The sequence below is a fragment of the Schistocerca nitens genome, chromosome 9 (assembly GCF_023898315.1).
Source record: "Schistocerca nitens isolate TAMUIC-IGC-003100 chromosome 9, iqSchNite1.1, whole genome shotgun sequence".
In the NCBI taxonomy this organism is placed as follows: domain Eukaryota; kingdom Metazoa; phylum Arthropoda; class Insecta; order Orthoptera; family Acrididae; genus Schistocerca; species Schistocerca nitens.
Genome location: NC_064622.1, coordinates 437959719 through 437983435, shown reverse-complemented (window position 1 = coordinate 437983435; position 23717 = coordinate 437959719). Strand labels below are relative to the sequence as shown.

The following is a 23717-nucleotide window of genomic DNA, read 5'->3' as shown; positions in this document are numbered from 1 at the left end:
GCTACTTTTTTTTCAAGGTCCGATAGGTCGTGAATTGGAAACCACAGTGAAAATAAAAACGTTTTATTTGCAACATTTACCTAGACCTTCCATCTACTTTTCTACACAGTCGCCCTCCGACTTAGACATTTGTCGCAGCGTTGTACGAGTACCAACTTTCCAGTACCCTCGTCATAGAAGGCATTGCCTATTATTTCCGCCAGTTCCCTACGCTGGTCTACAGCTCGTTGTCTGTGCCAAAATAATGATCACTTAAAATGAAGAAAACAAACCTAAAAAATATAAATTTGTAGACCTGTGTATTTAATACTGAAGTCAGCGGCCGTTCACAACTACACACTCGCAATTGTTTCGCAAACGGTCCGCCTGCGGACCCATGTCTGCTGATCCATTTCTGCTTCTATTATCCTATACTTTCAACCGTGTGAGTTTTCGCTACTAATCGTGATACTCCCTGCATACAAATTATATACTTGGGCGCCTCTGGCACATCTCTCACTTCGGCACCCCACGCGACCGCAAATGTGCCCCTTGAGCCTCAAACCGGCCGTGCTTTTACGACGATCGTGAGGCGCCAGATAAGTCCTGCAGTTGTCGGCAGAGAGAACACGACACCATTGATCCAAATTCCATTCCAAGTGTTTCGTAGGTCACCTCCTTCGCCCACCATGGTACTACAAGGTTCGTTATGCGCTGGTCAGGTCATGAGAAGACGGTTCCATAATGTATGGGTCGGCACAACTTTCCCAATAGCCTCCAAAAGGGCAGCGATAAGTTGCGTCGCTATCGGATCTTGGGTCTCACAATAGTGACTAAATATTAGAATGGGTTCACTGGCGGTATCCTAACTCGGCTGACACCTTGTCGTGCTGACAATCCTTCTTTGCCATCAAGCGACAACGCGCTTGAAATGACTCTTCGAGGCACGTTGACAGACTGAACGTAAGGCAAATTTTTCCGTTTACGGTTAGATACATCAATTTCTCCACATTACGGCAGCACACTGAAGGGTTATTTTTCCGCGTATTGCACTGATACTGTTATGTAGCGATAAGTTGAACGTATTCAAAAGAGCGTCAAGAAAACGATTTCCCATAGAGAAAGGAACATAGAAACTATGCAAATAACGAGGATGGTGTAAAACCTCAAATGGGTATAGTCACTTTCGGGAAACATTCCTCACACTCAGAGAGAAAAAAAATAGGTTACTTAGACTTGGGTCCAGAACGCTATATTCCACGCTTCAGCTAAGTTTCTGCAACTCTTTAACACGTTAATCACGGAAACTCACAGGAAAAGAGCGTATTATCACAGTATGGAACACATTTGTAAAGAAGTCTGCCTGCTTAGCTGAGTGATAACGTGTTTGCGTACCATGCAGCGGGCCCTAGTTCGATTCTCCGCAGTGCTGGAGATTTTTCTCCGCTCGTGGACGGGGTATTGTGCTGTCCTCATCATCATTTCATCCTTATCACCGAACACGCAAGTTGCCCTCTGTGGCGTCGACTGAAAAAACACTTGCACTCCGCAGCCGAACTTCCCCGAATGGGATCTCCCGGCCAACAATGCCACGCGTTCATTTCACTTTTCCCAAATAAATGTCCAAAATGCCCCCCGTTAGTGAGGATACATGCTTTATCTCGCCGCCGCGTTGAATTCGTGTAGTGCTGATAAATTAATGGAGAAGTGCATATTGTTGCACAATACACAATGCGGGCCAAAGACTCTCTATACGTTGTACCATGGTTCCGTACACAAGAACTTTCAAATGCCCCAGGAATAAATTTCTAATGGGTTTAGATTTGGAAAGCGTAGAGACCAAGGAATAAGTCCAACTCTACGTATCCTTCTCTCACAGAATCTGTTATTTAGAAGTCTACGAACATTAATATTGAAATGAGGAGGAGCTCCATCGTGCATGAAGAGCACGTTTTGTCGCACTCGTTAAGGCACAAATAGTACCTTAACGGGTGAAGCATTACATATTCTCTAAGAAACTCTATTCAGCCCTGGCGGAAGAACGTGAGGCCCTTGTAAACAGTGACCAACAATGCCGGCCCAAACGTTGACAGGATGCCTTAGTCGCTGGCGTGACTGCATAATTTCGTGAGGATTCTCGATAACCTAAAAGTGGCGATATCTGATCACGTGAAACGAAGCCTTATCCGCGAGCAGCCCATTCTCTAAAATAAGGGTCGACACATTGTTGAATGAAACATTTGCAGAAGTGTACCCCTTGCAGGAAAATCAGCTGCTGGTAGTATCTGTACAAGCTGTATGTGGTACGGGTAGACGAGATTCTCATGTAGCACTCTCCAGACACTCGTGCAGTTAACATCACTTGCAGCTAATTGTCTTATGCTGATACTATGGTTGTCGTCAAACTGCACGAAAAAGATCATCCTCTACTTGAGGAGTTCTTTTCCTAGGCGTCCCCCCAGTCGCCAGTAGTGGGCTTAAACGTTCCCTTTCTCACAGAGACAACAATCAGTTGCCTCAAATGTCCTCTTGTCGGAGGGCCATTGTTCTGGAAATGTCTCCCGAGACAAACGTTGCCATCTACCAAACAGTACAGCAAATGGCCATATGCCGACATCGCATCTTAGTTCCATTACAATGTACCGAAAAACAAGTCAGTTATGAACACTGAACAGTCGATGCTACGTGCTTGGTGCTACCAGAGGAATGAGGTTAGTCGCATGTCAGTACAAGCAGTGAAGTGAGCCACATTTCAACATCACCTTCGTTCCATTCGAATAAGAACACCGTCGGTGAACCAAAGAATTACACCGCACTGAGTATTCTAACCAAACGTAAGCAAAAGGATATTTTGAAAATTTCATGTAACCCAACGTTTCATTCAATAGTGGTATGTTGTGCTTCTGTGTGCTTTCCATGAGCTAAGTGATTGTCAAGAGAAGCTGAAAATAAGCTCTAACTTGCAGATAAAGCTTTTCCAGACCCATGTCTATACAATACATTTTAATCTTCTATGTGCGAGGAATGTTGGTTGGAAGTTTGCCACTTTTTTTTACATCCTGTTTGTTAGACCCTGTACGACGCTGGCTGTTGAACAGTGTTGCGGAATGTGAGGCCCACTTCGCCTCTAGGTAAGTGTTTGTGGCAGCTCACAAATGCACTCAACAGCCGCTATCTTTAGCTTCAGAAGATACGTTATCAGCCTCTTTCATGTGGTTTACCCCGTAACACAATTACGACATTGTTTCTCACGCTTCGGGCAAAGGATGAGTAGGCCGCAAAGGACAATTGATGTGGGCCTGCGTGCTGATAAACGGGGGAAAATCTGAAGCTGGCGTTACGCAGAGATCTCCGGCCAGCTGCGCACTCGTGTCTGCTTGATGGAGTGCTTAAACCGCCGCCTCCTCTCAAACGACTAATTTAAGGTGGCCGGCAGTCGGGAGTGGAGCTTTTGCGTGTGTCCTTTGTGCGTCTTTGTTCAGTCCAGCGCCCCACCGCCATGCCCCTGGAGCAGTGTCTGGGTCGCAAATACAAACTCGAGAAGACCGAAAACTTCGATGAATTCCTCAAGGCTTTCGGTGAGTCTGACGTACCTGTAGCGCAGCTGTAGACACTGTATAACAGCGCTGAAAATCACAGCGACCACGTGATTACGTCCGCTATGGAAACACCTTTAGCATAGCAATCATTTTTTCGGAAGACCGTATCTGCAGTTAAAAGTCTTGTGCAATCAAAAGTCTGGAATACAATAAGTGATGTAGACGGTTGCAATTTACACGAAAATGCTGTGAGATGATGCGGCCATTTGGATGCACTTCTGATAACTTTTCTTATGTTTTGACCACACTTTTACTTATCCAACAATCTTACGCGTTTCGACTTCACATCATTTTCAAAGGCTCACTCCATTCGTACAAGCGTGGAGAAACGGCGTTGCGAAAATAGTGTTTCTTGCCCGCCAAGCTCGTTGTCGGGCAATGATATGTCTCGGCTGTTATAGATTGAAGGCTTGTTTCCGGGACGCCGCAATTCCACGTCTGTACAAATCCAGTGAGCCTCTGAAAGTGACGTAAAGTCGAAACTCGCAAGGTTATTGGAAAAATAAAAATGTGGTGAAGACATAAGAAAACTTATAGTAGGTTATGTAGGTGGATTGAAAACACGTTTGTGAATATCTTTACCGAAGTAAATGTCTTTATCCGTGCAAATGCTAAGTAATGAATGCGTTCATCACCACCTTCCTTAACGTCCGCCGACATCTTGCTTTCATTTGGGATAGTTAAAAATAAATTTTCAGTAGGGCGTGCCCGATAGCTCATAAATATTTGAAAAATGTCGTGTTACCGCCTTAAGTTGCCGCTAAAATTCTTTATTTACATAATGAGTTTCGGTCACTGACCATCATCAGATTCTCGCATAAAACTATTCACAGCATCATTTGCGAGGAATTGTACAGTAAAATAATTAACCGCAGACGATAAGAGCATGAATTAGACACCATTATCGTATTGTAACATAAATTACATCATCAGTCTATAAAACTTTGCTAGGCAGTACATTCATTCATGTTACAAGAGCAATTGGCGTCAACGCTGTAAATAGATTCATACCACATCAAATGATGATTGTTACAGCGTTAATGGCGACTGCAGTTATAACATGGAAGAGTGCGCAGTTTTTATAGACGACGATATAATTTGTATTACAATACGACAATAATGTCTAATTCATGGTTTATCATCCGACGTTATTAATTTTATATTTCAGCGAACATGATGCAGTGAATACTTTTATCTCAGAACCTGTGGCCGTCACTCTGCCCAAACTGATTGTGTAAATAAAGAATTTTGTCAGCAGCTCAAGGCGGCAACATCATTATTTCGAAGAATAAAAATAAACTTGAATCGGGAGTCTCTCGTGCATACATAGATGTGACATCTATTGCTTTTATCAGTACTGCCCTTTCTCAATCCTGTTTCAGATTCCAATACAGCTCAGGTATAAAAGGGTCTTTATTTTTATCTCCCAGAATCTCACCAGCAGTATGTCTAGTTACGTTACTGTTAAAACGGAAAAGGTGTTGCCTTTTAACTTTTTCTTACTGAAAAACCTTTAAAATATTACACTGAAAATGCATGAGTCTCACACGATACTCAAGTTTTGACACGGTGGCCCACGGGAAACAAAACACTGCTGACATCCGCTGCACATGAATGACATTACGAGGGAAACAATTGTGATAGTGTCAGATATTGTCTGTATCTTTTGATTAGCTGTTCAGCTAATCCGAAACAGCCTCTGGATAATGCTCTGTGCTATTCAGTTAAAGCCGAAATCAGTAAGGTGCAGTAGGTGTCACACGATTATTTCAGACGTAAAACTTGTAATCTGAAGGAATTGTCTTCCCTGAAGCATTTAGTACTGGTCTGTAATCTAGCCACCTTCAAGTGATTTTGTTCCATATTTGTGTGTGTGTATTGGATGAACTACTTTTCTGAGTGGAAGAGAAGGAGTAAGAGAATAGCGAAATGACGAAGACGTGCCATAAACAAAATTATGTTTCTGGAAACCGAGTGTCAAGCTGTTTAACAGAAATTCATTTTTGAGACATTAACACGTTATTCTCCGTATACCATTTTAAAAGCAGTTGTACTCTTGCCATAGTGTGTCCTCGTTGATGATAAATACTAAATTAAAATAATTATTTGTGCCACTTTTTATTTTATCCCATGACGCCTTTCGAGGGCTTCAAGTCTCGTCTTCTGGTGGTTAGTGGATTACATTACATTTTCCTTTGCTAGATGGAGTCAATTGCCTGTTTTGAGTTTCATTGCGCTACAAATAAGGTGTAATCAGCAGTTGTTAACGTAATAAAACACTAGTATAACAAATTTTAAACAATAATGAGGCTACTTATAACGTCTTCTAGCAGAAATAACATTGAGGTTCGTCATAAATATACATTTTGATCTTTAGATGTCACATAACCACGAACCAATAACATAATCAGCTCGGAGATTGTACAGACATTGAGATACACTACCTTGTAAGTCAAAGAGAATTCATTTCTTCCTTGCATCGCGAATCAAAAACCCAGATAACAAATATATTATTTTATAATTCTTTACAAACTATTTTCTTAAGAATATTATTATTGGAAATAATAAAAATACGAAAAATGAAAAACTTACAAACCTAATTTCATCTTATTTATTTGTTATCTTTAACTTTGGCATTTTGGGAATTGTTTCATGGGTTAGGTTACTCACAATCAGATAGTAGCATTTACGACACAGAACATGTTTTTGACAACACAGTTAACAACCCAATAATAATTCACGCACTAAACTATGGCCACAGACAGAACCATTACTAAGAACTTGAGATATTTAATCATAACAGAAGACATGAACAATACACACACACAATGACAAAGTTGAGACAGCGGCAATGAACTTCGTTAGGCGCTTCTTAAAAAAGCTACGCGATACACCGTAACTTTTGCATCTATCTGTTTTTGAGCGACCTAAATCACAAAACAATTTCCAAATCATTAAACTGAAGCATGGCAGATAAATATGTTGAAATTAAGTTTATAACTGTTTTATTTTTCATATTTTTGTTTTTTTTCCAATAATAATATTCGTAAACAAAATGATTTTAAAGATCTGAACAATTATATATTTGCTCTCTGTATCTTTGATTAACAGTGGAAGCTAGTGATGAATGCTCTTTCACTTAAAAGGCACTCTATCTCCTCATCTGTAGAATCTTGGAACTTTTTGTGTTATTGGTTCGTGTTTCTCTGATATCTAAAGATGACCATGTATATTTATGATGACCCTCAGGTTTCTTTCTACTGGAACATTTTGTAAGTGGATTTATTATTGTTTAACATTTGTGTGATCAGTGTTGTATCACTTTAACAACTACTAATTATACTTTGTGCTGAAATAAAACTCAAAATAGACACCTGGCTGCAACCGCAAACAAAAATGTAATGCAATCCACTGAGCCACACGAAGATCCGTGTGTAAGCCCTCGAATAGCGTCGTGTTGTAAACTGTCGCGTGTTCCTAACTACAGCCCAGCAGGGCCGACATAAAGCTGTTTTGATCATTTACGGTAAATTAAAACTATGTGTAGATGTTTCGCTAAGCTTAGATCCCAGAGTCTTGCGTTTCGTGGGTAAGGCTCCTTCCTGACTATTTTTCGACCGTGACTGTCTCAAGAAATATGTAAAGGTTTTTAAATTACCACTACCAGTCACAAACTTTGTCAAACATTGTATTACTTATTTATTTAGCGTCATGTTTCGAGGGTTAAACCTCATCTTCAGGCTAAATGGCATTACAAAAACAACTTTACAATAAGGTCATACTGATGTTACATAGTCTTTTCGTAAATGCTGTGCTCATCCTGTGGAAGAAGAGAAACTCAGTAAGAGGCGATGTCACTTTGGAAGCTGGACTGATGTTTGCACGAAAATGTTTTGTAATGGTTACTCACTTAGTACTTTTGACGTGGCAGTCGCGTTGTGATGTGTTGCGGCGTCTCCATATCCGTGGTTCTCTTGGTCACTGTTCACAAATTGTCACTAACATAGCAGTAACTTGATAATGTCTATCACGAACATGAAATAGACACTCTATCACAACGCACAACTAAAAATAACAACAAACAATGTGACACAGCTTCCACACAGAACTTTCTAAAATCCAAGTACATATCGTTACCATGTTTAGGTGTCATATCAGACAAAATAGCCAAACTGTTTAAAAAAACAGACATCAGGATCACCTTTGTCACCAACAACAACTTAAAAGAGAAACTGATACTTGACATCTCACATCCCACAGAGAAACTTAACAAAGCGGAATTTATAAAATTACAATCAGTCATTGCAACTGCGCTGATGTCCCCTATACTCCAGGAACTTTTTGGACAGATGGCATATAAATGGGCATACCTTCTTTGGGTTCACGATATATAATATTCTGTTGTTAATTATCTTATTGGTGATAGATTTTCTTTAAGCTTTCCCACTAACAAGGTTACTTTCCAGTGTGGCCCTCTTAGATTTTCTTTATACTTACAGGATTTGAAGGTGGAGCCACAAAAAATCGTTAACTGGGTCCAATATTGCTAATAGTAACTTGTTTATCTTTATTTAAATCCCATATTTATTTACATATATAAATATTCACTAACAAATATAGAAGCATAATTTTTAATAAGAAGAACACTCTTTTATTTTTAATTATTAATTACGCGAAAATGCCAGTAGTCACAATAAACTAAAAATTAAGATAAAATGTGTGACATCATATAGAAAATTTGATTTCTTTTTGTAACTACAGAATGAGCAGTATTAATGACGTACTTTACCTTCTTTCATTTAACGACAAGGCATTCCACATGTCTCTATCATATTTTAATTTGTTTTTGTATGACCAGTAATCCAAAATAAAAGAGTTGCTGCTTTTCAGTACTTGTTAATTAACGTTTCTGTTTGTTAATAACGATATCATTTAAGTAAAAGTAAATCCAAATTTAAGTAAAAGCTACTAACGTAAATCGAACTAACAGCTATATTTATCTCCATGAAGCTGAGCTACAGCCCTATCCGTTTCAGTTAGCATTAGGAAAAGGCCAGGATGGTTCCTTCCAGAAGGTCACAGTTTGTTCTTTCCCTCGTCCTTATCAAATCCAAATTAGTACCATGTTCCTAATGAATTTTGTGTCAACAGGGCACTGAACTCCAGTCTTTTTCTTTTGACATGAACCTTCTACATGAGTATCAAGGGTTGTACTGAATGGATAAATATATTTAAGGAATGACAGGATAGGAGCCACCAGAATCTGTGTAAAAATGTGTTTCTTCATGGACAAACATCCTCAGTCAAACCAACATCTTCAACTCACCTACATACTAATGAAAATGTGTAAGAAATGTTACAGGTCAAAATATCGTCAGATTATTATCAGGTGCAGTATCTACGTATGTGAAATATTTAGAACTATTTTGTACAGAAATGCATTAAAATGTATTGTGTACAAATGTATACACATTGTATTCATGTAACAAGAATACCTGTCACTTATTGTTGCACCCTTTTTCTTTATACACTTTTCCACCAGTCACTAGGTACACAAATCGACAGTCTGTTGCAGTGTTTAGCATACTGTCTGACAAAGTCACATCATACACTGACAACGTAATTAGCTAACACTTGTTTTCAAGTCACAGCAATGATTTTTGTCACTGGGTAGGATGTGCAAAGATGTTTAGATAGTCGATAGTAACACCATCAGAGATATATAGCTTACAATATGTATTTCCTTGGTTGTGAACAATGAACGAAATTTGGAAAACAGAGGAAGTCACAAGGAGGGTCAATCATTAAAATGTACATACCAAGTAGAGATTTGGCTAGTATAACCATCTGGTGCCAAATAGTACATCAAAGCATACACACATTATATGATTGGACACAATGAATGTAAATTTTGTCTACAAAATATTTCATCTTATGCGGTATTACAAGATACAACTTTGTTAATTTTACATGATTATAAAAATTGTCATCAATCTGTGCAGCAAACATTCTATAAACAGATGTTTTGTTACAAACGTACCACATACTGACAGCTTTGTTAAAATCATTTTGATATTTTACTCTTTCGTGAAAAAAGAAAAAAAGTCATATATAAAACAATATGGTCTTAATGAGGCTACAATGGAAATCATACTTGTTTTAACAGAGTCATGTTTAACAGTGCAATGCACTTAGTGATTGACAGAAAAATGGGTAAGGTAATGCATACATGTATAAGAAACAGGCACTCACGTTAGATATTTACGTATCTGCACTGTGTAGACACATGTATACTATGAAATTTAATGTCTTTATGAATATTATATTTTTAATTATTTCTTTTATTTGCTGCAGCTAACAGTAATTATGTATTTGATGCTCTAACTATTTTGGCTTATAATATTTCTAATAACTTTTTATTAATAAATAGGTGGGTTGAAGAAGGTGGCCTGACTGAAACTGGTTGTTCTTGAAAAGTACACATCACAGAATATTTTTGTGCTTTCCCTGATGCCTGTCTTTAAATAAAAAACCTTTGTGTAGCGCTGTTTATAGGAAATATTTTGGAGAAATGTGTTGCTACAGGTGCGAGTTACCTAGTCCGGAAGATGGTACAGGTGGCGACCCCTGTGGTGGAGTTGTCACGGGACGGCGAAACGTACACATTCACTTCTGTGTCTCCCTTCAAGACGAGTGTCCTCAAGTTCAAGTTGGGTGAGGAGTTTTCAGAGGAGCGCCACGACGGCGTCCAGGTGAAGTCAGTCATCCAACTTCAGGACGACAGCACGCTGTTCCATCTGCAGCGCGGTGACCGGGACACCACCATCACCAGGCGCTTCACTCCAGAGCGAGTCACCATAGTGAGTACATTCCATACGACGCCGTATTATACTGATAATAAGAAGCTGAAAGTGTAATGTAATCTGGGCAGACAATCACGGAGAATACTTTGTGGTATGCTGTTCCAGCTCGAGCACCCGTCCGCAGACCGATGGGCACTTGCAGGCTGCAGTGGGCAGGGGTAGGCAAACGGCTGACAAGGGAACCTCCCCATCGCACCCCCCTCAGATTTAGTTATAAGTTGGCACAGTGGATAGGCCTTGAAAAACTGAACACAGATCAATCGAGAAAACAGGGAGAAGTTGTGTGGAACTATGAAAAAAATTAGCAAAATATACGAACTGAGTAGTCCATGCTCAAGATAGGCAACATTAAGGAGAGTAAAATCTCAGTAGCCGTGGTCCTGTGGTTAGAGTGAGCAGCTGCGCAACGAGAGGTCTTTGGTTCAAGTCTTCCCTCGAGTGAAAATTTTAATTTTTTATTTTCAGACAATTATCAAAGTTCAGGAACACACACACAATCAACTTCGCTCTCAAAAATTCCAGGACATGTTCAGATTTCCTTGGGCATATGCAAGATTTGACGGTCTACACACGGAAAAATTTGAAAACGTTAAAAACATGTTTTGAGAGAGCACAGGGAAAACTGTGCGACTTTGGAACTGTTGCGTTCATTTGTTGCAGCTTATGTGACAAACTCTTATGTTTTCATCACTTTTTTGGGAGTGATTATCACATCCACAAGAAAACCTAAATCGGGCAAGGTAGAAGAATCTTTTTACCCATTCGCCAAGTGTACAAGTTAGGTGGGTCGACAACATATTCCTGTCATGTGACGCACATGCCGTCACCAGTGTCGTATAGAATATATCAGATGTGTTTTCCTGTGGAGGAATCGGTTGACCTATGACCTTGCGATCAAATGTTTTCGGTTCCCATTGGAGAGGCACGTCCTTTCGTCTACTAATCGCACGGTTTTGCGATGCGGTCGCAAAACACAGACACTAAACTTATTACAGTGAACAGAGACGTCAATGAACGAACGGACAGATCATAATTGCGACAATAAAGAAATTAAACTATTCACTCGAGGGAGGACTTTATTCACTCGAGGGAGGACCTCTCGTTCCACAGCTGCTCACGCTAACCACGGGACCACGGCGCTCCTGATCTCACACTCTTCTTGATGTTGCCTATCTTGCACATAGACTACTCAGTTTGTATATTTTGCTTATTTTTCATAGTTCCACACAACTTCTTCCTGTTTTCTCGATTGATCTGTGTTCAGTTTTTCAAGGCGTATCCACTGTGCCAACTTATAACTAAATCTGAGGGGGGTGCGATGGGGAGGTTCCCTTGTGAGAAGCGGGCAGTCAGGCGGCCAAGCTGTAACGTATGTGACCGCGAGCGTTCTGCTCTGACTCACGGCCGGCAGGGTTGGCCAAGCTGTTCGTGCATGCATGTGGAATGGGGCTGTGCCTGCCCGCGAGTGTGCTGAAGGGCGCAGCACCTATGCCCCGTGGGACAGTGTTGAAACAACCTACTTTTTCACAGTCTCCAGTAAGCACACGCTCCAGCCATTGCCTACCTTAATAACTGAGCAGTGACACATGGTGCACTGATTCTGCTCCTGACCCTCCACAGATAAAGAAAACTGAAAGTACGTACGAAGGTTTCGCTACAGGCCTCGTTCTAGTGGGAAGAAACTGTTATGGTGTAATTGGATTTTTAAGTTTTGTGTGTCGATGGTGGAGTTGGCCACAGTTTACGGTTCAAGACTGGTTATCGAATATGGATCACTGCTGGAAGTGCCGATATACATTTAATGTATGTTGCTGGTAGATGTACTGCCTAGAAAGAAAACTGAAAGTACGTACGAAGGTTTCGCTACAGGCCTCGTTCTAATGGTAAGAAACTGTTATGGTGTCATTGGATTTTTAAGTTTTGGATCGTCGCTATACGATGTGTGGCTATATAATAAGGGGACTACTGCTGTAACACATTTTATTTCAAAAACATACCTATTTAGTTATTCTAACCCTCAATACACTCCCTTTCCAACCGGATTCTCCATTGATGGAAACAGTGCTGGAAGCTTTCCTCTGCATGCTTCCTGATTACACGTCCCGCTTTTTCTTTCACTGCTTCTACAGACTGAAATCTTGTTCCCTTTAACGCCAATTTGGCCTAGGGGAATAGGCAAAAGTCATATGGTGCTAGGCAAGATGAATAAAGTTGCTGGTCTAAGACTGTGATACCGTACTTCGCTACAAACCTCTAACCAGACAACACGGTATGAACCAGTGCGTTGTCCCTCTACACAACCCATGAGTCGCTCTTCCACAGTTCAGGTCTTTTTTTTATTTTCTCACGGAGTTGAGCAAGACCGTCAAGGCAGTAATTTTGAAAAAAATATTTTGACCATAATGAATCCTGTGAAGACACACAGTTCCATCAATATCGAAAAAAAAAAAACAGTCTTCATCGCTTTGAATTTTGAGTTGCTCAAGCACGTTTTATCGCTCTAGGTGAAGAGAGGCCCTTCCAATGCATGGACTAGAGCTTAGTTTCTATATCATAAGATCTGTCACAAGTTTTCAATGTTATTAAAAGTGTGAGTACAAACATTTTCATTTTCACGAACTTCTTTTTGTTCGATCGTGAGAATTTTTGGCACCACTTTTACACACACTTCTCTCATATTAAACTTCTAATATGTATGAGACTGGTTCTGATCTATCTTTCTACCACAGCTGCGTAAGGACGATCTGTGTGTTTTAGGGATTTGGTGTTGAACCTACGGCCTGCAAGGTAGGAAGATACCATCTCACCCATGCAGAGTTCAGACAGCGATGTAATCAGACAATGATCTCAAAGTCGGTTCAACTACACTCCCTGTAAAGGAAACGTTATCGCTAACAGAAATTAGTGTGTGGGTTCAGGCGTATCTATATTTCACAAAAAATGAAAATCATTGTTAAGGTTGTTTTTCTTCTAAGTAAGCAGTGTTAGCAAAATTACTTACTGGATAGTAAAATGTTGATACTAGGTGTTCACAACTGTGAAGCGAAATTTCTGACTGTTATAAGGTTCTTTAGTGGTAAGATGGTTGATGACTCTATCTCGGGGTCGATAAAAATACAAGTAAATTAAATAAAATTGGGGCCAGAGATATCAATTACGCTAAAATGCATAATGAAAATAACCAAAATTGAATGAGGTGTTGGTAAAGAGCAATCAAAAAGAAGTACACAGTTAAAACAGTTCAAGAAATCCATGGTATAAAGCACTCTACAGTGGCTGAGTAACCCTTTTCGTTATATCGATATATCACGTTTCTGCTTCAATTAAGCCCGACAATTACGAATATGTTTAACTACAGGTCTACAAATATTATAAAATACAGAGACGATCACAGTTCTGAGTGTCAATTGAATATCAAATATCAGTTGCTGCCATAGAGTGAGCACGTCTGTTCTCTCGACTGTTAAACACCTGTTGAATACATTTCTTATGTCTTCGATGAATCCAAGAATTCTAGTTACCCCCTAGCTAAGGTAATTGGCATGGAACATGCTAATTGGCTGGAATACCGAGTACGTTGTTGCCCTCAAATCGCTCACAGGCGTTAACTGTCAGTGTTCGGTGCGATTTCCATACTAGGAGACTCTGCAGTTTAACTCCTTACAAGACCAACTTGTGAACAAGTGTTCACATAATGACTCTCGCAATCCTCTCAGCGTAGTGCGAGTCGCCTTGCTCAAACACTCGACGATGTTCTGCAAGAGAAGAAGCGAATTACTCTGTCTGCAATTTGCCTGTATCAAAGATGGTGGCCACGCGTTTTCCTTCGGGCCAGTCAGAGCGTTCATATTGTATGTAGCGTATCACAGGCGCCGTTTTTCGGCGAGGTAGGGTTTAATTTCTGCTACATAGCACTGAGATAAACAGTTTTTTCTTTCATGCGAGTTTTAACACAGGTGAAAAATGTCGTGTGACTAGAGCCTCCCGTCGGGTAAACCGTGCGCCACTTCGGTAATTTGCGCGTCGGTGGGGATGAAATGATAATGAGAACAACACAACACCTAGTCCCTGAGCGGAGAGAACCTCCGACCCAGCCGGGAATCGAACCCAGGCCCTTAGGATTGATATTCTGTCATGCTGACCACTCAGCTACCGGGGTCGGACTTAACACAGGTGACTACAGTGAGTCACCAAAGTTTTGAGTTTGGTTTCTCCGGACCTTTACCTTCCATCTCCAGCCGTGTTCCTGTAGAAAGGTTTCCCAAAGGATCGTCGTTAAAAGAAGGGACAAGGGTCAGCTGTTGCCAATGGGCTACACAGTGGCTCTGGTGTCTCATTTTGTCTGATAGGTGTCCTGCCGTGAGATTTCAGCCGCGCGGGATGGCCTTGTCATCGTAAAATTCTCCTTCCCTCAGAACTGCGTCTCGTAGCTCAGGTCTGCGAAATTACTTGCTCGCAATTATTAGTGTGAGAGACAGTGGGTTCTATTCACAAAATGGCAGCTTGTTTATTGAATCTGCGTATTATTTCGTGTGACATATCGAGTTAACCGGCGTTGTTTCAAGAATTCAATGTATGGTGTGTTATTTGTTTGACACTTACAAATCGGTTATGCGAAGTTTACTTTACACAGTTATTTTCAATTCCTACAGCTTCAGCAATCGATCGAATACTCATCTGAGGTCAAATCGAATGAGAGTACCTAGTTTTTCAATATTTCCATATTTTGATACTGAAGGGCGTCCCAAGCTTGAGTTATGTTCAATGTCTTCTCAGCCATCTCGGAAACACTTTAACTACTCAAAAACTCACGTACGTGATGAACAGTCTTCGCTACAAATTTCTTTTATTGAAACACATGTTTCAGTAGCAGTTTTTCCAGGTTTCATGTGAAACAATTTTATTACACTTATATTTTTCCCGCAAAACAAAATAACAGCTCTTATGTAAATCAAGGTCATGGCTACACCGATTTGTCTATGGCTATCAGAGGTGCCACATGTGACTGAAAAGGCTGCACTCTTCACAGGTATTGGTCATTCATCTTTGGCACATGCGTACTTACTCTGTGACAGCATCTGTCACATTATTTTACAGCCACACCTCGTATACATTGGCTGACAAAAAGAAGAGAGAAGCCCAGATGGGAAGGACGAAACGAAATGGCACCTCACAGATTGAGAGGTTACGTGATGTTGCTTCAGTGAATACTAAAGCGAGTCAAATACACAACGAACTTGGCAATAGTTGCTCACTTAACAGTACGATGTTGGGCCCCCACTGGCCTGGGTGAATGCTCTGAATCGGTTGGGAAGGATGTTATAAAGCCTTTGTACGGTCTCCTGTGGCACAGTGGCCTACAATTATTGTTACTGGTCCTTGATATGCTGGATACTGGCGCTGCGATGGAGTTGACTTCCGATCTGGTCCCACGCTTGTATTGTCAGTGGCTGATCTAGGGAACTTGCTCGCATCAGGAGTATATGAACATCCTGGAGGCAGTTCATAGAGCTGCGTGTCGTCTGTGGATGAAGGGTGTGCTGTCAAATACTGGCGCTACAGCACTGTCACATCAGGATGCAGAATGCCCGTGACATAGCACTGTGCCGTCAGGGTTCCCTCAGTGACTATCAGCTACGACCTGAAGTCATATCCAACTGCTCCCCACACGCTGACAAGTAATATTTTGTAAATATACAACTCGAAGAGCGCTTCGCGCTTCAGTCTGGAACCGCGCGACCGCTACGGTCGCAGGTTCGAATCTTGCCTCCGGTATGTAAGTGTGTGTCGTCCTTATGTTAGTTAGGTTTAAGTAGTTCTGAGTTCTAGGGGACTGATGACCTCAGAAGTTGAGTCCCATAGTGTTCAGAGCCATTTGAACCATTTTCAATTTCTCCCTGCGTATTTCTTGCTCGAACAGTCCACGATGTACTTCAAAAATGGTTCAAATGGCTCTGAGCACTATGGGACTCAACTGCTGCGGTCATCAGTCCCCTAGAACTGAGAACTACTTAAACCTAACTAACCTAAAGACATCACACACATCCATGCCCGAGGCAGGATTCGAACCTGCGACCGTAGCAGTCGCACGGTTCCGGACTGCGCGCCTAGAACCGCGAGACCACCGCGGCCGGCACACGATGTACTGCCGGTCCATAGTGTCCTACGGGCACAATATTTCGGTGATCAGAAGTGTCGCAATCGTCAGGTGCGCTGACGGACGCCTCGCAGGGGGAGGGGATTTAAGACGGCTGCCTGCCCTCAGGAGCTCATTTCGTCAGCGCACCTGATGATGGCGACATGTCTGATCGCCGAAATATTGTGCCCGTTGAACACTATGGATCGCCAATACACCCGTGGACTGTTCGAGCAACAAAATTTTGTTTTCCACTGGACAACTCTACCACCCAAACTGCAATCGATGTTTTTAACGATGTGCTAATTGAAAATTTAAACATGTAATACGCTAACTGAAGATGTACGAAAGCCTGAACTCTTATTGGTGTAAATAAAATTACATAAAAAGTGGTTGGTTGCTGTAATTCTTCGAACAATATAATCAACAACCACAGAGATAAACAATCAGTAAGATGAATAAAGTAATGTGCAGAAATGAAGAGACTTTCTCAGGATAGGCAAGTGTGGGGAGTTGTATGAAACCAGTCTTTGAGCTGAAGACGAAACAACGACATAATGCGTTAGGTGTTTTAATTTTCACAATCATTATTATTTTTTTAAGTCGGCGAACAAGGGCCCTTTTTTTTAAAAAAAAGTATTTTAAGCATTCGTTTCATGAAAATAAATAGAAAATCATCATTTCTCAAGTAAATAATTCATATAGTTTTTATACTTTCTGACTACTCAAAAAATTAAACAAGGGGCACTGTAGCTTCGAAATATGTATATAATGACACAGTATTCTTGAAATCAGTATGACAAATATTTTCTTTTTTTCCAGACAATGCAAGTAGATGACATCATCTGCACCAAAGTCTACAAATCAGTATAAGGGACGAGGACTCATCTCCTGAGAAGCCCCAAATTTGTACTCCTTGAATGCTGCCTTCTGCTGTTCAGAGATGAACAGAGTCTTCTAAGACACACTAGAAACTGGCTGCATGGCATCTGGCACCTAGTCGTTTTGTTATATACGTATTAAGTATATGTCATTTAAGTGTCATTGCTTCAAGTTTTACCCATTCGAAATGTGAAAAGATGTGAACCAAATGCTATTTCAGATTTAAATTAAATATATATTTATGTGCGTGTAATGGTATTACATTTATTTATTTTAGTGTATGGAAAGTTCTCGTTCAGAATTACGAATTATTTAGGAAAAAAGGAGACAATTCACCGAGAAGCAGAAGCACGGCGTCATCGATAAGTACACTAACAAATGGTACAGAGCTTTTCTAACTTTCTGAATGAACTTCCTTCTTTTTTTAAAAAAGGAAAGAAAACAAAACACATGTACACACACACACACACACACACACACACACACACACATGCACACGCCTGTCTCCCGACGTTGTGCTCAGTCAGCTGCCAGCTCTTTCCTGCAGTGAGATGATGGTTGAGGGGTGGGGTGGAGTGAGGGATGGAGAGAGGCGTGAGGCAGGGTCAGTGTTGGGGGAAAGCGTCTAGCGGCTCGTGGAAGAGTGGGGAGCCATCTGTGGGCTAGCTAGGGATGCAGGTAGAGGGGGCAGGTGGCAGACAGCTGGAAATGTGATTTCATAGACTAGGGCATGAGAAGGCAGCACGAAACTACACTCATGCTCATAAATTAAGGATAATGCTGATACATGGTGAAACAACGCTCTGGTGGGCGGTTTGCGGGTTTAAATCACCTCGGGGTATGACCATGGGGTGCATTTGACCTGCAGTCGTCGCACGGTGACACTGGCAGCAGTCCACATATGCAAAGGTGTGTTGGTACATGTCAGAGTACTGTGCAGCAGGTAAGTGTGCAGACGTTCTCAGACGTGATAATGGTGACTGTGTGTCGAAAATGGCTCAAAGAACACATATTGATGACGTTATGAGGGGTAGAATACAAGGGCGACTGGAGGCTGGTCAAACACAGCAGATCGTAGAACGGGCCCTCCGTGTGCCACAAAGTGTGATCTCAAGGTTATAGCAATGATTCCAGCAGACAGGAAACGTGTGCAGGTGCTACAATATGGGATGTCCACAGTGTACACCACAAGAAGACCGATATCTCACCATCAGTGCCCACAGACAGCCACGGAGTACTGCAGTTCGACTTTTTCGGGGCCTTACCGCAGCCACTGGAACAGTTGACTCCAGACACACAGTCTACAGACGACTGAACAGACATGGTTTATTCACCCGGAGACTTGCAAGGTGATTCCACTGATCCTTGTTCACAGGAGAGCCCGTAAAGCCTGGTGTCAAGAACACAGTACATGGTCATTGGAACAGTGGCCCCAGGTTATGTTCATGGACGAGTCCAGGTATAATCTGAACAGTGATTCTCGCCGGGTTTTCATCTGGTGTGAGCCAGGAACCAAATACCAACCCCTTAATGTACTTGAAAGGGATTTGTATGGATGTCGTGGTTTGATGGTGTGGGGTAGGATTGTGATTGGTGCACGTACACCCTTTGCATGTCTTTGACAGAGGAACTGTAACAGGTCAGGCGTATCGGGACGTTATTTTTCACCAGTATGTCCGTTTTTTCGGGGTGTAGTGGGTCCCTCCTTCCTCTTAATAGATGATAACGCACGGCCCCACCGAGCTGCCATCGTGGAGGAGTACCTTGAAACAGAATATACCCGGCGAATGGAGTGGCCTGCCTGTTCTCCAGACCTAAAACTCATCGAGCACGTCTGGGATGCTCTAAGTCGGAAGTATCGCTGCATGTCTTCAAACCCCTATGACACTTCAGGAGCTCCGACAGGCACTGGTGCAAGAATGGGAGGCTATACTCCAGCAGCTGCTCGACCACCAGATCCACAGTATGCCAATCCATTGTGTGGCCTGTGTACGTGTGCATGGTGATCATATCCCATATTGATGTTGGGGTACATGCGCAGGAAACAGTGGCGTTTTGTAGCACATGTGTTTCGGCATGGTTTTCCCAACTTATTACCGATACTGTGGACTTACATATCTGTGTCGTGTGTGTTCCATATGTGGCTATGCTATTAGCGCCAGTTATGTGTTGTGCCATGTTGTGTGGCGACACATTCTGCAATTATCCTTAATTTATGAGCATGTGTGTAGCTGACACAAACTGGGCAGGGGTACTGGCGCAAGAGATGGGGTTAATACACACCCACACACCCACCCACACACACACACACACACACACACACACACACACACACACACACACACGCACGCACGCACACACACATGCACACTACTGAGTGGGGGTGGGGAGGCAGGGAGTTACCTTAGGTTTAGGCCAGCGAGATTACAGGAGTGAAGGATGTGCTGTAAGGATAGCTCCCATCTGCGCAGGAAAGCTACTGGTGGTGGGGAGGATCCAGATGGCACAGGTTGTGAAGTAGCCAGGTCCACCGTGAATTTGGCAACAGTCTGGCGGTGGCCATTCTTCCTAGTTGAGAGCTGGTTGGTTGTGATACCAATGTAAAACGCTGTGCAGAAGTTGCAGCATAGCTGGTATATAACACGGCTTTCACTAGCGACCGACCTCAGCTGCGCACATGTAGAACTAACAAGGGGAGGCCACAGTGTTGGGATCACAGATTTACTTCAGCTTTTGTACGCCTTTAGCAGGTCATTGAGACAACATAATGCGCAATTCCGAGAAAATCGGAAGAGAAGTTTTACATGTCTATTATGTGGCTTATGTATCTGTGAATAGGTGCTGGACGGTAGAGCTCGTGGTTGGTCAAGTGATTAGCGTCCCAGTTTCATAAGTCGAAAGTGTATGAGGCAGCAGTTCGACTCACGCTCAAAATTTATTTTTAATCTATTTTTTAATCACTGGTCATATTATTCGATTTATATTACATTTGATAGGTAATATAATAAAAAAAGAAACACTTGTATTTACATGAAGTTTCAATGTGAGTTTTTCAAGTCTGTATGCCAAATGCCATTATGCAACGTGTGATGTCGAGAGCACATCTGATAAGCAATTTCACTTTACTCTTGTGGTCTGGCACATTGTGACTTACTACATTACTGATTGTGAATAACGTCATTCGCACAGTCATTTATTACAGTTTGGCTTGGGCTTTCCAAGCCTGTTACTCGTCGTTGAAAATTTACTTAAAAATACTAAATAGCCAAATAACGTATGAAATTTACTTCAACTTCATGAAAATACGTGTGGTTTTTTTTTATTATATCACCTCTCAGACGTCATATAAACTAAATAATGTGATCGGTGACATAAAACATGTAGATTAAAAAATTAAGTGATAGATTCAGACGGCAGACTGGTCCACAATCTGCTTGTATCACTCGAATGCTAACCATTTGACCACAATCACATCTTACAGACGTAGCTTTTGCACAGATACATTTACATAACAGAAGCGGAAAACTTCTCTCGCGATTTTCTCGGAATCGCCACAATAGCGCACGTTACTATTTGCACATTACGTTGTTTTAATTGCCTACTAATGGCGTACAAAGTCTGAAGTAAATCAGTGACCCCAACTTCGTGGCATCAAAGTCTTTGGCCGGATGACCTGTCTTGCGTAGCGGTAGTAAATTACACACAAATCTTCCTCGTGAATCAGTCTATCAGTTAGCGATAACTTATCAAAATCCCTATAATAGTTCATGAAATTAGCCTTCACATACAGAGAGAAAACGTGTTGGGATACTTAAATTCAGCTTAGTTAGCCAATCTGCACACATTATTTATGAATTATACACGAAAATCTTTTTCGAGAATAAGTCTGTCTGTCTTTCTTCTTTATTTTTATTTCATCCTTCATGCCCCACATCGGTGGGGGCGGGCTGTCAGCTGTATAATACTCCGCTCCTCAGCCAAAAATATTCATAAAAAGATGACAAAAGCGATAAAAGAATAAATATGAGGACTGTTTACGTTTTAAGTTTCAAAGAGAAGGGACGGGCACGTAAAAGAACAAAGAATATATACAATTTAAAAACAACGTTGCAAGGATCACTTAATATCTGAAGGACCTGCACTTGGCGGAAATACCTTCTATAGAGGTTTGGGGTGTGTGGACATGAAGATACGAGTCTGTTAGTTGGGGAAACTCTGTAGATGATACATAAGAGATGAAGCAGATAGTGCGAATAGAGATGAGGACAGATGATGAGGAGCAGTAATTGTGTGCAGGGAGGGTACTGGCACTAGATAAAAGGGATAGCGGTGAGTGTAGAGGCAAAAGGAGAGGAGAGCCCTGATGTGGAGTGTGATACGTGGGGAAGGGTTAAAGTTGGTAGGTGATGTAACTATCAGGGCGGATCTCTTTGTCTGGGAGAGGGAGTTGGTTGCAGTTGCGTTGAGGTAGGGTATGGAGTGTGTGTAGATGTAGGGATGGAGAGATGTGTTTGTGAAGGCACGGCAGAATACCAGGGTTTCTGATCAGAGGCAAGACAATAGGTTCACTGGAATATAGTTTATGGATAGTATAGGAAATGCAGAGGTGTCCATTGTAGGTGAGGAGCAGAGGAAATTTGATAAGATCGTGGAGAATGCACGTGGATGAAGGTAAACCGATGCAGAAAGTGAGGCGGAGTCTATGGTGTTCGAGGATCTGGAGGGACTTATAGAACTTGGGTGGGCCAGATATCCATGCAGCATTGGCTTAAAAGAACATGAGTCAGATCAGGATTTTAGAGGTGTGGAGAATAGTGGAGGTCTGTAATCTGCAATCTCGACCTGTTAGTAGTTTTATTCTATTCTGGGCTTTCTGTTGGATGATTAGTAGGTGCGGTTTCCGTATTAGTTGCTGATCAATGGTTAGTCCAAGATATTTTAGTGTGTTAGTTAACTGGACAGGACAGTCATAAATGGTAAGGTAGGAGTCATGAAGGAGGAAAGCGCATGTGGATTGTCCTTTCATTATTGCCTGTGTTTTGAAGGGGTGGATCTTGAGGAGGCATTGGTTCCACCAGGAGGTAAACTGATTGAAGAGAATTTGGGCTAATCGTCGGCATTTCTGGAGTGTAGAGTAGAGGGCAAGGAAAGCCGTGCCATCAGCAGTCAGCATACTGAAGGACGTGGACTAATGGGGGTGATCTGGGCATATCAGCAGTGTAGAGGAGAGGAGAGACGACGGAGCCTTGAGGCACTCTTGCTGTGCAATGGAAGGTACAGGAATTGGTATTGTTAATAGTGACAAAGGATGGGCGATTAGATGGGAAGGATGCAATATGGTGGACATAGTTAATTGGAAGTGCGTGTGTGTGAAGTTTGAAAAGGAGGCCCAAATGCCATTCACAGTCGAAGGCTTTCTCTAAGTCTTACTCTATATGTGTGTGCAAACCGTGTCAAAATCCCTGTAGCATGTTCTGAGATTAGCCTTCATATACAGAAAGAAAAACGTGGCTGTAGGGGGGGGGGGGGAGGAGGAGGAGGGGTGCTTAAATTTTTAAAAACTATACTCACAGTACCATAGACATGCATCAGCAACTCAAACTGCCCGAAGCATAAAACGAATAGTAGTCCTGGGAAGTTAGCTGCATGTGTCTATTTATGCGGAAAAACTACTACGTATTTCTTTTAGTTCCAATGCCTGATCAGATATCGGCTTTCAGAGCGTCAAGTGTTTTAAACTATTGGTCAGCACGGTGATGTGATGTCGTCATTAGTTTCGCAACGTTGTCGGTAAACAGTGAATACGATTTCTTTATGGATGCCAGTGACGTTTAGGGGGAGCAGGGGAAGCCTGTTCAGCAAAAAGTTTTTAAAATCTTCCAGAAAAATGTTTTAAAAAGCTTATTCTCGTCAATTAATGCGTGCGAGACCGTTTCGTTAGACTCACCTCGATCACGGAAGTTGAGGTAACAGTTCGAAGTGATAAATTGTGGAGTATCACTACACTAACACTTTGGACGATCGAGAAGGCTAGAAAATTTGCAAATGACAGAAAACATATTCTGATCCCTGAGCACAGAATTAGAGAATCTTTTGTTACCAGTCGGTGAATGTGTAGGCGAACTTTTGCCGTTAAAAGCGAGAAAGTTACAATCTAGCGTGCTACGCAGGATACAGAGTTGCTGCCCAGCAGTTCAACTTCAGATTCAGTAAATATATCAGCATTCATGTGTCTCTTTCCATCTCATAAAGAAAAAA

The 23717-nt window shown here is 41.7% G+C and overlaps 1 protein-coding gene across 1 annotated transcript; it reads left to right on the top strand.

Moving 5' to 3' along the window:
* Nucleotides 1-3238: 3238 nt before the first annotated feature.
* LOC126203729 (fatty acid-binding protein-like) lies at nucleotides 3239-17703 on the top strand. Its single transcript, XM_049938100.1, has 3 exons — nucleotides 3239-3557; nucleotides 10164-10438; nucleotides 17400-17703. Exons 1-3 carry the CDS (start codon nucleotides 3479-3481, stop codon nucleotides 17448-17450), a joined length of 405 nt encoding a protein of 134 aa, XP_049794057.1. The 5' UTR covers nucleotides 3239-3478; the 3' UTR covers nucleotides 17451-17703.
* Nucleotides 17704-23717: the final 6014 nt, after the last annotated feature.